Consider the following 14,835-nt stretch of genomic DNA (forward strand, 5'->3'; position numbering starts at 1 on the left):
ATCTCTGAGCTGCAATTCATTTGTAAATTTGACTCCATCAACCATGGATTGAACACAGACTGGGAGTGGTTGGCCCATCACAAAGGCAGTTTCTCTGCTCTTGATGTTCACACCCCCACATTAGCAACTGGCAATGGGTCACATCCCCCCAACTGAACTAACTTGATTTCTCCTCTCTTCATGTTCACAACTCCACATTAATTGCCGATAATGGGCCACATAGACGCTGACTGAATAGACCTTGTCAGCTCTGGCCCTCCCCTTTACTGAGACTCCCTCTTTAAATCCTCCTCTGAAACCCCACCCCCATTCATGCATTTGATGAAGCAGGTCTTTGCCCATGAAAGCTTATGCTCCAAAATAACTATTAGTCTATAAGGTGCCACAGGACTTCTTGTTCAATTTGCCTAGATTACTCTGGACCCTATGTTTACCTTCCGGCATAACTACATCTCCACCTAGCATAGTGTCATCTGCAAACTTGCCAAGGATGTGCAGACCATCCCATCAGCCAGATCATTAAAGAAAATGTTGAACAAAACTGACTTTGAGACCGACATACAGGACACTCTGCTTAATACTAGCTGCCAACTAGACTTCGAGCTGTAAGACTTTAAAACCTTAGACATCACACTTCTAAGATTTTAATTTTAAATCAGCAACAAAGGGTCCTGTGGCACCTTATAGACTAACAGAAAAGTTTTGTGCTCTTATAGATCCAGACTAACACGGCTACCCCTCAGTAATTTTAAATTGTTATTAGGGATGTTAAAATGATTAACTGGTTAAATGATAGCATTTAGCTGGTTAACCATTTTAACCTAGGCCTGGCTGCACGGCTCTCTGCCCAGTCTCGCCACAGCTGCAGCCGTGGGATCCCGAGCCTAGCCTGCTGGCCCCACTGTGGCCAGGGCTGCTCCAACCTGGCATTTCTAGCCACTGCTGGAGTTAATTGGCAAGTTAACATTTATTTTTAAAAAGAAAAATGTGTTTAAACTTGTGTTTTAAAAATATTTTTTATATCTACCCTGTAGTGAGTAATTAATGTCATTAACACATTTGAAATACTTTTTCTGAAAAGCACTTTTTGTCTGGAAAATTGTTTGGGCTTTTGGTTGTGAACATCCCCTGAAAATGTGACCTGAATAAATTCTACGTCAGAATGTTAGGACAGATGCTTCCAGTGGTTCCATGGTACTTTGGCTTTGCCAACTCTTAACGGAAAAATTGAGGAGTGGTTGCTTTCACTGCTATTGTTTGTGACTTCTATAACTCTGTGGACAGCGGTGAAACTAACTTTAGTTTCTGTCAAAAACTGAGTCAACTTTCAGCTTCTGCTTGGAAAAGCTATAAACAGCTTATAAGAAGGCAATGCAAGGACTTAACAGGTGAAAGTGATCATCACAGGCACCCTCTGTTCCTTCATATTGTGTAATCAGTAGAGAATAATACTTATGATATTTGATGCCATGATATACACTAATGGGTGTCATCATCTTGAATATTTTATTCAGCTCTGAGCACATCTAAATATAACAGAAATGTGTGAGGCCCACAGAAGGGCAATAAAAATTATTAGAGGCATGGATATAATCTTGCATGATGATATGTTAAAAAGGCTGTTCAGAGAGGAGAAAAGTAAGTGGATATATAAAATAATGATATAGGAAATGCAAATTTACCATTTCTTTATATCCTTGTAATCCAAGACCATGCGATCATCCAGTAAAATGGAGTTAAGTGAAATAAAATTAAATATTTTTGTATACTAAGCATAATTAACCTGTGGAATGCACTGCTGGTTAATTTAATTGAGGCAAGGAATTCAGGAGATTCAGGTAATTAGATCTTTATAAAAGATCCGTAAGTATGCAAACTAGAATAAAAAGTCATAAGAAGTCCTGTGTCATCTTACAGACTAACAGATATTTTGGCTCCAAAATATCCGTTAGTCTGTAAGGTGCCACAGGACTTGTTTTTGAAGATACACACTAATTTGGCTACCCGTCTGATAGAATAAAAAATGCATAACGATCCTCTTGTGTTAGTACATAAATCAGCCACGGTGGGTTAGAGTGAAACTTCCTCCACCCAAATCCCCAAGAAATGTTGATGCGTATTTATTAAAGGGAAGAAAGGGATATTGCACCTGGTGAGTCATCTGATGTAGGTCACTTCATGAGACAGAACATCTTGAGACCCTGTATTACTTTTTACTGACAATGCCTCATTGTGATAATTCTCTTTTCATTACTCTAAGTGTATCTGTAGCTGAGCTATAGCTCACTTTGCCGTTAGTTACTAAGAGATAAACCCCAGTTTCTTTCTCTTATAGAAAACAGAAGTTATAGAGGAGGCTTTCCCGGGGTGAGTATTAACAGTTTATTTTTGCATTGTAACTGTCTTCTATATCTGCTATTTTACTTATGCTACCTTTCCAGAGCAAATTGCAGATAACTAGTGTTATTATTTCTATAGCATGTTTATGGATACACCTGAAGATGAGAGAACCAAACTGATCAGTTGCCTGGGAGCTTTTAGACAGTTCTGGAGCAGTCTCTCCCAGGTAAGCATTTAGTTCGCTGCTAATGTATTTGTATTTTACAGCACTTGATAGAGTAGTAGACACATAGCTAATGCATAATTCCTAGTCCAAACAGCTCAGAATCTGAGTTCAGATGTGGCAGAGAGAAGTAGTAGGAAAGTATCAAAACTGTATGGTGAGTTTACATGGGAAGGGTAACGATAACACCATTGAAAATGTGTACTTACTTGACAAGGGCTTGCATAGAGCATGGTGTGGTAGTGAAGAGTAACTCCCGTTGTAAATATGAATAACAAAAGTAATTGATTATTGAGTTAATAAGAAGGGAAGGAGGGATATATTTCAGGAAAGCACATGTATACATAAAATAATATTATCCCGTGACTAGGGCCCTACCAGTTTCACAGCCATGGAAATTCATCCTGTGAAATCCGATTTTCCCCGAAATCAGCTGGGCTGGTGAGGGACAGAACTCCTTCTCTTGCTTTCCTCTTATTGGAAAGAGATCAGACCCATCTCCACAGGCAGCACAGAAGTGTGGTCACATCTGTGCTGCAGCAGCCCTAGAGCTGCACTTCGGGCTCCTGTCCAGGGTTAAGGCAGGCTGCTGCTGTCGCCTACAGCTTCCACCATGACTCCAGGCTGCTGCTGCTCCTCCCTCCCCCTCTGGCACCTCCTGCAGGAGCTGGGGACCCCTGGGCTCCAGCCACGGCCCAGGGCTGTCTCACCCCTGCAGCACGTCCCCTGCAACTTTTGCTCAGCTTGGGCCTTTTATCCCCTGCCCTCCTCCCCCCTCCTGTTGGTCCTCCCTGTGCTTGGGACTCTGGCTCTGGGACTGCCGCCACGGCCCTGTCTTTCCAGCAGTTCCTGCTGAGGCTCTGGACAATCAAGGTCAGTGGCTTCTGTTCCTTCCCTTCCTTCCTCCTCATGGCTCCTGCTCAAACTTAAGATGCCTGAGCTGTGGGGTTGTTGCCATTGCCCTTCCCTCCTGCAGTTAGTGCCTGAGCTCTGGAGGTCCAAGTTCTGGATTTGCTTCTGTTGCCCCTCCGCCCCACATTCCCTTTCCCACTGCAGTTCCTGCCAACTCTCAGGGCTTCTTTTTTTCTTCCGCCCCCACTTATGGCTCCTGCTCTGGCTCAAGACCCCTAGACTCCAAGATTGCTGCTGCCCTTAACATTCCCTTTCCTCTCCTCTGCTGCAGTTCCAGGCTGTAGGCACATACGTTCTGGGCTTCTGTCCCTCCCAGTGGCCCCTGCAAGGCTGGGGGTGTGGGGAGGGTGCTCCTGGGGTCCAGTTCGGACACAGGGCTTCTACTCCACGTGGTTCTTGCCTGGGTTCAGGGGGGCTGACAGCCCCTGGCATTTTCACCACCACCATTTGCTGATGGCTCTTCCACCCCCTTAGTTCCCTCCTCTGCCCTTCTGCATGGCTTCAGCTTGGGCTTTGGGTGCCTGGGCCCAGGGCTTGAGCCTCCATGGCTCCTGCTGGGACTCAGGGCATAAAAGCTCGCGGCTTTAGGCCACAGCCTCTGTTGGGGTCAGGACTTCCACCTCATGGCTTCTGTCAGGGCCAAGGCACCCATTTGCTAAGTTGTCTGGGGTTCCTGAGCCCCTGCGTTAAACCACCATTGACCCTGACTCTGACTACCAGTTGGAAGATCCTGTATGGGCCTTCCCAGCAGTACTGGGGAGACTGCACCTACCTCCACCTCTGAGAGCCTCCTCCAGATGCAGGAAACTGGGTTTTTCAGGCAGCACAGAAGCAAGTATGGCAACCTTTTAGACCCCTCCCCAACAGTTCTGAAGCCTCCTCTTTTGGGTCAGGTTAACTGATTAAATACTCAGAAGCTATCATCTCCCATTTGTTCCTTTTACTCAAAGCACAACAATTGGTGGTTTTGAGAATGTACTTGCATTGACATTGTAAGAAGGTTATTTTTCCACTCTGCTGTTTTCTAGGAATCTCATGAACAGTGTGTCCAGTGGATTGTAAGATTCATCCACAGCCAGCACAGTCCTAAAAGAATTTCTTTCTTGTATGACTGTTTGGCAATGGCAGTTGAGACTGGTCTGTTGCCACCCAGGTATGTCTAATCTGTGTGAAGCAAAGTGTGGTACTTTGTATCACAGGTTGAACCTCAGTAATCTAGCGCCGTCGGGATCTGCCAGTGCCAAACAAGAGAATTTGCCAGACCATGGAAGGTCAGTATTGTCTAACAGCATTTCCGACGCTTTCACTGCTTACTGAGCTCTTAGAAGACATTATTTACAGCTAAATAATAGAACAGAACACTGAGAGCCAGGAGTGGTGACTAGAAACAAACCTTATGGGACCATGGGAAACTTGGCCAAACCCATGATAAGTGGCTGTCGAGCTAAGGAAAATCATGTTGGATCATAGATGTTGCCAGATGAGAGAGTGCTGGATTAGAGAGGTTCAACCTGTAGTTTAAAAAATTCCTTAATGCTGGCGTTCATTGAACATTATCTGTTTTTTCTCTAGAAACTGTACATCATTTGCTGTTTGTTTGTTTGTTTGTTTTTTTCCCTTCCCCCACACCCCAGGATGGTTTGCGAATCTCTAATAAATTCTGACACCCTTGAATGGGAAAGGACACAGCTATGGGCATTAACATTTAACCTGGTCCGGAAAATAATTGGAGGAGTAGACTACAAGGTATTGTTTCTAAGAAAGTTTGGAAACTGTCATGACTTTTATAAGTTTAAAGATGTTTCTTTCTGGTATTCCAGAGGCTGTTGAATTTTTACTGGCAGTTTAGTATTTTGTCATCAATTAACCCAGATAATCCCAACATTTTTCCTAGGTGGACCCCATCTTAATATTTTTCTGATGCACACCTCACTTCCCAGTCATGGTTACAGAGTCACTTTGCCTTTCGTTTTCATTAACAAACTAAATAAATAATGTTCTTAGTGCAGTTTGAGTAACAGTTTGCATGGAAAAGTATTATTATGAAAGCATTTAGCACAGAGATGGAGGTGAGGATCTGACCCTATGTTAAAGCTCAGACTGAGCAATGGAAAAGCACCCAAAAGACGTGCTGTGTCTGACACAAGAAGATTTTACCAGTGCAGGCACTGAGGAAAACATTCATAAAGCTGCCTCTTAGGGTGTGTGTACACAGCAAAGAAAAACCTCCAGTGGACCTGTTACAGCTGATTCAGGCTCCAGAGGCTTGGGCTGAAGGGCTTTTTCATAGCTGTGTAGACTTCCAGGTTCAGGCTGAGGCCTGGGCTCTAGGGACCCTGCATGGTGGAATGTCCCAGGGTCCAGGAGCCAACCTGAGCCTGGCAGTCTGCATAGCAGTGAAAAAGCCCCGCTTTCTGAACCCCATGAGCCCTTGCCAGCTAGCACGTGCCAGCCATAGCTGTCTAATTGCTGTTTAGACATTCCCTGGGTGCCCCCCTCACAAGCCCTGGAATAGAGAGCAGGAATGAAAAAGGCATGTTAGGTTCAGGACCACGGTTCTCATACTGCTCCACAGTTCATGGAAGAGCCCAAGGAGTCTGCAGTAACTTAAACGTGTATCCAAGGCTGACTGACACAAAGCCTCTTCCGCCATTGGAGCATCCCAAGAAGATGCCCTGCTGGCTTTCAGCACCTTAGCCACCATCTCTCCCTGGGCAATGGATTCTATAATGTGACTGTTGGAAGCAAAGCAGCTAAGTTTACCTAATATTTTCTGAAATGTCTCCTGATGCCTTTTGGCTGCTATAAAATTGAGAATCTTTGTAAATACTAATTTGTACCTGATTTTTTCCAGGGTGTACGAGATCTGTTGAAGGTGATACTGGAGAAAATCCTAACTATTCCTAATACAGTGAGCTCAGCTGTTGTACAACAGCTTTTAGCTGCAAGAGAGGTAACTCTCTGAAATGTTGTGTCATGTCATAATGGAAAAGTTTGGTCTCTGTCTTTTGCCATTGATCTTCTTTGCGATATTCTAAAATGGTTCTTCGGAGCCTTCTAAATCTTGTATAAATGAATAGCTAAAACTGATTATGTGTCTTCCCCGGCTGCTGTTTCAGGGTATTACAGGATCATATAGAGGTGAGCCTTCTTGTATTATCTACATGAGTGGTTTTCTGCCTGTGGTCTGTGACGCCTGAGGGCTCACAGACTGTCCTAAGATTTCCAAATGGGTTCATCTTCACCTACGTTCAAAAATGTTTAGGGTTTGCAAATGAAAGGTTGTAGCCACTTATCTACATTTCCATTACAAAAATATCTGAGTGCTTGAAATGCCTGAGCTTGGTAGAATACAGTGATGGTATAGCTGTGTGAGTCCAAAAATATTATAATCTGTGACTGGTAACACAAATCACATTTCAAAAAAATGACTCTAATATCCATTCAAATATTCTGTCGAGTTTCTAAAGCCCAATGTAATGTAAATGTGATTAAATGATGTATGTTCATGGTAAATGTCCAAATTGCCTAACATTTTTAAAATTTACTTATTTCTAGGTTGTAGCCTATATTTTGGAAAGAAATGCTTGTTTATTACCTGCCTACTTTGCAGTTACAGAGATACGAAAACTGTACCCTGAGGGAAAGCTTCCTCACTGGGTAAGGGTTTATTCATTATAAAGTGATGTTATCCTTGTTCTTTCCGTATAAAATCTTGGGTACAATTTAAACATTTTGTGGCTCGATTTTCACCATTACAGAATTATTTGGCATTCTCATGTAATCAAAGAGCCTTCACTTCCTAAAGATTATATATGTTCTCTATCTGAAAGGTTCTTTTTGACAAACCAGCTCTCTGGTTTTTCTTGCGCAGAAAGAGGCATGTTTCTTTGGCTAGGGGCAATAAGAGGTGACACTCCTGTTGATTTCAGTGAGACTGGGATTTAATCCAAGAAGAAACAAGCAAAGTGTCTTGTCTTTGCGGAATTGCTCAGACGAAAAAAAAATCTACATTGCAAGACTGTTGTACTCATGAAAAATATCTATTTTGATTTGCTCTGATTTCTGACAAAAAGAACTTACCTCCTTCCAGTAACTTATGTGATTTAATGTCTGGTTTCAAATTGAATGTTGTGTTAAAGTAAATGATTTAGTATTAATAATCTTCTTTCAGTTGCTAGGTAACTTAGTGTCAGACTTTGTGGACACCTTCAGACCCACTGCAAGAATAAATTCCATTTGCGGTAAGAAAGCACGAGTGAACTGAACAACCTAAAGAGAAGATAGAGCAAATTTAATTTTGGCCAGTAAGCTTCGCCAATTTAGATTTAGCCTTGCATGCTAATTTTCTACAAAATACTTGATAGTCTAGCATTTGTGTAAAACCTATCGATGTTTTTCCTCTTCCCTCAATTTAAGTCAACAAAGTTTGGAAACTTATTTTGATGAACTAGATCAAAAGTACTTCTTTGAGCACAGTTAGAAAGTGGGAAAGCGCTTCTTTTCACGTGCCTGTCTGTACAAAGTGATGTTGTCCCTTCTGTGTCTTAAAGTGGCCAATGAATTTAAGGGTGTGTCTATATTTAGTTACTTTTACAGGGGTGTAGCTGTGTTATGTATATAGTGGATATTTTCTGAATCAATGTCAAGACTAGCAATTTGCGCTTTACTTCAGGTACCTCTGTGCAATTGTACCAGTGTTGAATTCCATAATTGATTTGAGTCTTTGGTCTCCATTTCCCCCCCCACACTTTTTTTTTTTAAAAGAGCCATCCTTCTTATAGTTTTACTTCTCTCAAAAAGTCTTCAAACATTTGATTAGGGCGCTTCAGACCTGTTTAATACTATTTTTGCTCTTTTAGAAAAAAAAAGAGTGCTTTTTTTCTGTACATTTTAAGAACAGTAACTGTGCTTATTTCATTTACCTCTCTACAGAGCCTACAATTCTGAGTTTCCATTAATCTCTAGTTAATTCCTTTCATATTCAGAAGTAATGCAGTGGAGTGAAGCATGTAATGTCAGCTGTAAACTGCTGAGTTTCTTGATTTTCATTATTTTTTTTGGTTTTGCATGAGTATGTAAACTCTCAAGTATACTTTTCCAAACTTGTGGAAAGGACTTATGTCATTCTCAGTGCTAGAAGAAATTTCCTAATTTGCTGAAATATTTGCCTAAATCACCAGGTGTAATGTTGACTTGATATGGTCTCTGACACCACAGACTTACTATACATAGTTTAAGGTAGAAATACTCTTAAAGGTGCTTGCTGTATATAGAAGTCCTACCCACACCCACAAGGATTGCATTATAATAGAATAACTCCTGCTGAACGCAGAAAGTCAGAGTGAGGCTATGTCTACACTACATGATAAAGTCAAATTTAAGGCATTTAGTTCAACTTTAGTTTCGCTGTCTTCACTGTAAATACCATTAGCTCAATTTTAGGCAGCGCTAATGATGCTATTGTAACACCATGAGAAGCGACTCGACGTAGCGTCAAGTTTGAATTTAAAAGTTCAAACTAAGGCTAGTGTGGAAATGCTAGACTTTTAATAGACTTTATTAGCCTCCAGAAGTGCCCTGTGTGTATCCCACAATACTCCCCAGTTGTCAGCTCTGGCTGCTTCCCTCTCCACTGCTCTCCAGGGTACGCAGGAATTAGGTAACAGGAAGCCTGTTAGGTAAAAGGAAGCCCGCAAAATTGAATTTGGCACCAGGAAGCCTGTGGCTGCTAAACTGTGGAGTTGTGCTTATAAGAGAGGCTGAGAAGCTTCTTTCTTTGTTTGCTGTCAGCACATCTACCCATTAAAGACAGCCCCAACATGGAGTTCGTGGTTCTGTAAACTGAGCAGTTGGATTTTTTTTTTCCCTTTCCTTTCAGTGCTGGCACCAGCCCCTGCCCCACCACACCATGTGGCAGCTAGGCTGTGGGAGTCATGCTTGTATGACAGGCAGAGAAACTTCTTTTCCGCAGTTTAAATTTGCACAGGCGCAGCCCTGTCACCCCCACAGGTGCTATGCAGTCAGGGTCTTTTCCATGCCAAGCCGCATCATGTGGGTATCCCCTGACTCAATAAAAGAACATTCCTGCAGTTCAGTGTGGACCATGCTGCCAGGCATCACCATGTGCTAGCTTGTTTGCAGTGAGGGCTCCATGGGTGGCAAAGATTTTCAGGGGCCTGCTGCTGCTGGGAGGATGTCACTCCGCCCCGCCCCCTGTGGCAAAGATTTCAGGGGATTGCTGTTGCTGGGGGGAAGTCTACCCCAGTGGCAAAGATTTTGTGGACTTGTCACCCCTGCCTCAGCCATACTGAAGGGACCATTCATCCAGAGATCCCACATCCCATGGCACCCCTCTAAGGTGGTGGGGGGGGCAGCCTCCACAAAGTCAGTTGAGGCTGGCCCCCTGACCTGAGTGACACTGAAGGGACCATATCAACTGGCCCTTCAGCCTAAGACCCTACAGCCCCTTAATGTGATGAGGGAGCTCCATCCACCATGTTAGGCACCTCTGTGTAATGAAGTGGGAAGCCAAAAACCCTGCCTCATAAAATGTCTTTTTTCCAAACCTTTAGTATCCTATTCTTTCCTGTATTATTTTCAGGGATCATTTTTCTGTAATCAAGGGAGAGGGGACAATGGCTGGAGGGCCACTTGAGAAGACTCAGACACCTGCTGCTTTTTGTAAAATCTCTTGATAATCAGTTATAAAAGCAAGAGATTTCAGTGAATTTGGCAATCTCTGTTGATACTTTCTTCCAAATTGTTTCTTTCATGTCATAGTGTCATTTCAGGTGTAGGGAGAGTAGCTGAGGGACAAGTTGACATGGCATAGTTATCTGGGTGATCCCAGAGCATGTACACATTGTGATTCCATACTTTTCCTTCTGGAAAAATGTGTTTGCTTCCAGTGAGAGGGAAATGAGGGCAATGCAGTGTTGGAAGATGATGTCACATACCCACAACCGCTTGCAGGGCATTTTTTTCCCATACTGTACCAGCGAAAATACCCAGAATGCTATGGGGCTCAGGGAACTGTGGGATAGGTTCCCACAATGCACTACTGCAACATTCGATGTTTGGGGATACAGTGGCAGCAATAAGTCGACTTTGTGGGGAATTTGTGAGGAGGTGAGGATAGTCAAATTTGAATTTATAAAACCCAGCATTACAAAATCGATTTTTAATAAATTGAGATTTTCTCATGTGTAGATGTAGCCTGAGTGAACGAACCATCTACTTTAATAGGATGGAAGGAGGGAAAACAGTTGTCCTTAAGTTTCATTTTGTTTGAGAGAATTTTAAAGGCTTAGTGCAGCCCAACTTTGAATATCATTACATTACTTCTCAGGTGCATTTGGAAGTAATAGCAAAAAAGGAACTCTTAACATCCAGAGTAGAGTCCTTTTGCACTGAAAGGTCTATAATGCCATTTATAGCTGAAATGTAATTCATGCTTTAGTTACAAACAGTTAATGAACAAAAAAGTAGTTTTTATGATCTAGGCATATGATGTAAATCTTGTACTAAAATTCACTATTTTACATTTGTATTTAATATGCTTGGGGGTGTTCAATCCGAGCAGTATATAGCAAAACACAATAGTTGCTTTTGCCCTTCAGCTAATGAGTTGAGATTTCTAATACAAAAGGAATGATTGCTGAAATTCGGAGCTTCATGCCAGCCAGTTCCTGAGAGGGGAGAGAACACATTTACATAAACATCAGGGAAGGCGTATTGTTACTAGTTTTCAAGGCAGGTTCTTGACCTTTAAAGATTAAGTGCCATAGCTACTCACTTTCCTTAGAATTTATGCTTTCTCATTCTGTGTAATATGTGCAGGACGTTGTAGTCTTCTTCCAGTGGTAAATAACTCTGGCGCCATGTGTAACTCATGGAAGCTGGATCCCACAACCCTTCGTTTCCCTTTGAAAGGACTCTTGCCATATGATAAGGTATGCACATGGAAGCCTCTTAGTTAAGCAAGCTTTGAGTGTTTATGAAATACTGTTTGTTGATTACAGAAAGGAAGAGGGCAATTATTTAGAAAACCGGCTGTCTCCTTTTTAATCAGAACTTCAAAATGAATGAATTTAATAATTTATTATCAGATTACAAATCCTCCAAATGCATGACATAGTACCATACAGACGTGAGATGGTATGTGATATTTTTACTGCCTGGCACACTGATGTCATAAAATCTCAAAAGCAGTAGGAATTGCATGCACCTTTTGTGTGTGTGTGAGAGAGGAGGATATAGAGGAAATATTAAGCTGCCCTGTCCATGTTTCAGAGAAGATGCCTTCTGAAAGGTATCCCATATTCTTATTGTTGAAGAAGGTCCCCTATAACTGAAGAGCATAAAACCAAGAGGAAGACTCATTCTCGGCAGATACCTCACTTTTGGATATTTAAGAACAAAATAGGTCATCACCAAATGGTAGATACTTACAAATATAAACACATTGAAAAGAATGCAATTTTAACTTGGTTAAATTAAATGGGATTAAATATAATATTGAGGCAATGTTTGTGCATGTTTGCTTTGTTTTTGTTTTTGTTTTTGTTTTTTTTTTTTAAGGATCTGTTTGAGCCACAGACTGCTTTGTTGAGATATGTGCTGGAACAACCATATTCCAGGGATATGGTCTGCAATATGCTAGGCCTGAATAAGCAGGTACTGTAATATACTGTGATGCATGATTTAATTCTGCATAGAATCTGCACTTTTATTCTTTTCTCTTTTCTTTGCTATAGCTAACTGAGCAAAACAGTTTAGGTCCAGACAGTGATTGTTGGGTTTTTTTTTGTTTTTGTTTTTGTTTTTGTTTTTAAACAATATCATATTAGGTAAATTGGATTTTGTATTGTACCTATCATTTTTATATTGCTTTAAGGATATTTAAATTGAAAAGTAGAGATTTAAAATATTGATTTTTTTTTTTTTTGCATTGCTTTTTTTTCCTATAAGGCCAGCCTCAAATATACCTTTGACAGACTATAACTTATCCAACATAATTTGTTGTTGTGTTTTTTTAAAAAAGCTCTTTTTAATGTTCAAGTAATTAGTTCCCAGAACTTTGTTGTACATTCTTACTTTGGCATGTTACAGCACACTGTCAATGGAGAACTGATTTTATTTTTTTCATTTTTTTTATACTTTTAAGTGGGAGGGCTTCGGTCTGCCTTGGGATTCCTTGAGGCTGGCCTCATAGTCACTGTTTTGTCTTTTCTTTTTTTCTTCCTTTATTTTTGTTCTGTCCTGTCTTGTCCTGCCCATCCTCCAATGCTCTAGACCTTGAACATTGCTCAGGTATGTTCACAACCTTACTGTTGTATTGTGACTAACGATACACTGGCCGCTTTGTAGCCACTGATTCCAGTTAGAGAATACATGTATGGTCAGGGCTTGAAATTGGCAGGACCATTAGATGCTAAGACAAGGGCAAATTCTCATGACAATCTCTTAGGATATGAGAGATTTATTTGATATGAAAATGTACACTCACAGTGGTCCTTTAATCCTAAATTTTTTTGTTGGTTTGGACCACTAGCACTTCCCCTCCTTGGGTTTAGAGGCTTTTTCTTCATTCACTGGAATTTTCTGATAAGAGGGATGCTTAGTTCAGTCCTTTCTTTCTTTACATGCATGGGGAGAAAATTCCTTGAATTAACTTACGGAACTTTAAATTTGGTGAGGCAAATACTGCTAAAATGGAGCTTGATGAGGAGATCACATTATCCTGCAGCCTCTATTACAAATTCTCTTTCTAACATTCCATTGTCCTCCAAGCAGGGAAAACTAAGACAATACAAAGTGCTAGAAAAAAAAACAGGTTTTTTAAAGCCAAATTTGATAAACCTGTTGATTTTTTTTGTCCAAACCTATTGTATATCTAATTATGTAAAATAGCGTTACTGTTTGCAATACTATGGTGAAGGTTGTGTCAGTGTTTCTATTTATAACACTTCTTTCAGGGATTTGTAGCTTGACTGAAAAATTTGCATGATTCTAAAACCTTGTGTATAATTTCTCCCCTGTAAATATAAAAGACATCACCTTCCTGGATTAGGTCAATCTTGTTGAATGCATGAACTTCTTTATCTTATCAGGGTATTTGACAAATAATATTCCATGTCCAGCATGCTAGCCATTAGCCAGATATGGGTGTTTGGTCAGCTGAGTGTGGCTAGTTGGCTTGAACAATACATATATTTTCAGAGTAACATGGCTAGTTCGCCATATCTTCAGGACCTATTGGACATCACAGCTCCATTGTATAGAAATATTCCAAATTTTAAAACCGAAATTATTTAAGGCAACCAAAATGCGAAAATATGAAAACTAGTTGATAGGTTAGTATTTCGTAGGATTTTCATTGAATCTAAATTTCTGTTTAAACAATAGATCATATTTGTTACCCTGTGCCGCTTTTTGTGGTTTAATTGGCAAAGAGCACGAGACCTATGCTAAAAAGTCAACTGAATGTATTTAGTGGTGGTCTGTGCTTTCAGGCCAAAAGATCAAAGTTTAAATGTTAATTTTAACTTTAAAATTTGCTACCCTCTAGTTGAAAGATGACTGAAATATATTTTGTTACTTTTATGAGTCCTGAATGATAATTTCTATACAATATTTTAATTTAAAGTGAATTTTTACGGCTAAGAAACAAACCCTTGAAAAATACAGCTTATAATGGAAATGCTGACAGAACATGAACTGTAGATGTGCTCCCATATTACCAGTATATGGATTTTCAGACCATTGTATTTGTGAGTATAAGTTTAAGTATGAAATATGGGCTGTGTCATGACAGAAAAAAATATTAAGCTGTACACCTTTAAAATCCTGTTTTTCACAGTTTGAAATAGAATATGAAAGTTTACTCACATTTGGGTATAGACAAACTTATTATGACTGCATTGATATTTCCAGGAACTTCAATAAAAAGTTTTAGCATGTTCTTCAGGAAGAGCTCTATTTGTGTTGTTACCTGCAATAAAATTTGTAGCTATTTTTGTGGTAATCCCTGTAGATCTAATAATAATGTTAGATCTGAGTTAACTTATTAAAGGCCAATTGATTGTCAGTATAACAGAAACTATTGAAATAATAAAGAAAAACATTCAGATTGTAAACTTTATTTTAAAAACTAGTTATTGCTTTGCCAACCCTTAAAAATAAATGCATAAATAAATAAATAAATCTAGAATCATGGTCCTAAAATCAGATCTGTCCCTTTTACTTCGCTATGCCTTGCAGACCCTCACTTGCCTATCTACACAGATTCAGTAGCAAAATTGGAGCCTTCATGTGCCAGTTGGCTTATTTCAGTGGAGAAGGGTTTGGGATGAATA

General features: G+C 40.4%; 1 protein-coding gene across 3 annotated transcripts in view; it reads left to right on the plus strand.

The window, feature by feature from the left end:
* The window catches only part of MED23 (mediator complex subunit 23), an 81,916-nt gene that overhangs the window by 5,846 nt on the left and 61,235 nt on the right, over positions 1-14,835 (plus strand). For 2 of the 3 annotated variants that reach the window (XM_074990560.1, XM_074990561.1), the window contains exons 2-11: positions 2,336-2,367; positions 2,479-2,566; positions 4,504-4,628; positions 5,110-5,221; positions 6,330-6,428; positions 7,034-7,135; positions 7,650-7,719; positions 11,318-11,430; positions 12,059-12,154; positions 12,773-12,790. In XM_074990560.1, the coding sequence (XP_074846661.1) occupies positions 2,336-2,367; positions 2,479-2,566; positions 4,504-4,628; positions 5,110-5,221; positions 6,330-6,428; positions 7,034-7,135; positions 7,650-7,719; positions 11,318-11,430; positions 12,059-12,154; positions 12,773-12,790 (855 nt within the window). The remainder of the gene's footprint in view (positions 1-2,335; positions 2,368-2,478; positions 2,567-4,503; positions 4,629-5,109; positions 5,222-6,329; positions 6,429-7,033; positions 7,136-7,649; positions 7,720-11,317; positions 11,431-12,058; positions 12,155-12,772; positions 12,791-14,835) is intronic. The other variant, XM_074990562.1, reaches the window with a different exon arrangement.

The sequence above is a fragment of the Carettochelys insculpta genome, chromosome 3, assembly GCF_033958435.1.
Source record: "Carettochelys insculpta isolate YL-2023 chromosome 3, ASM3395843v1, whole genome shotgun sequence".
In the NCBI taxonomy this organism is placed as follows: domain Eukaryota; kingdom Metazoa; phylum Chordata; order Testudines; family Carettochelyidae; genus Carettochelys; species Carettochelys insculpta.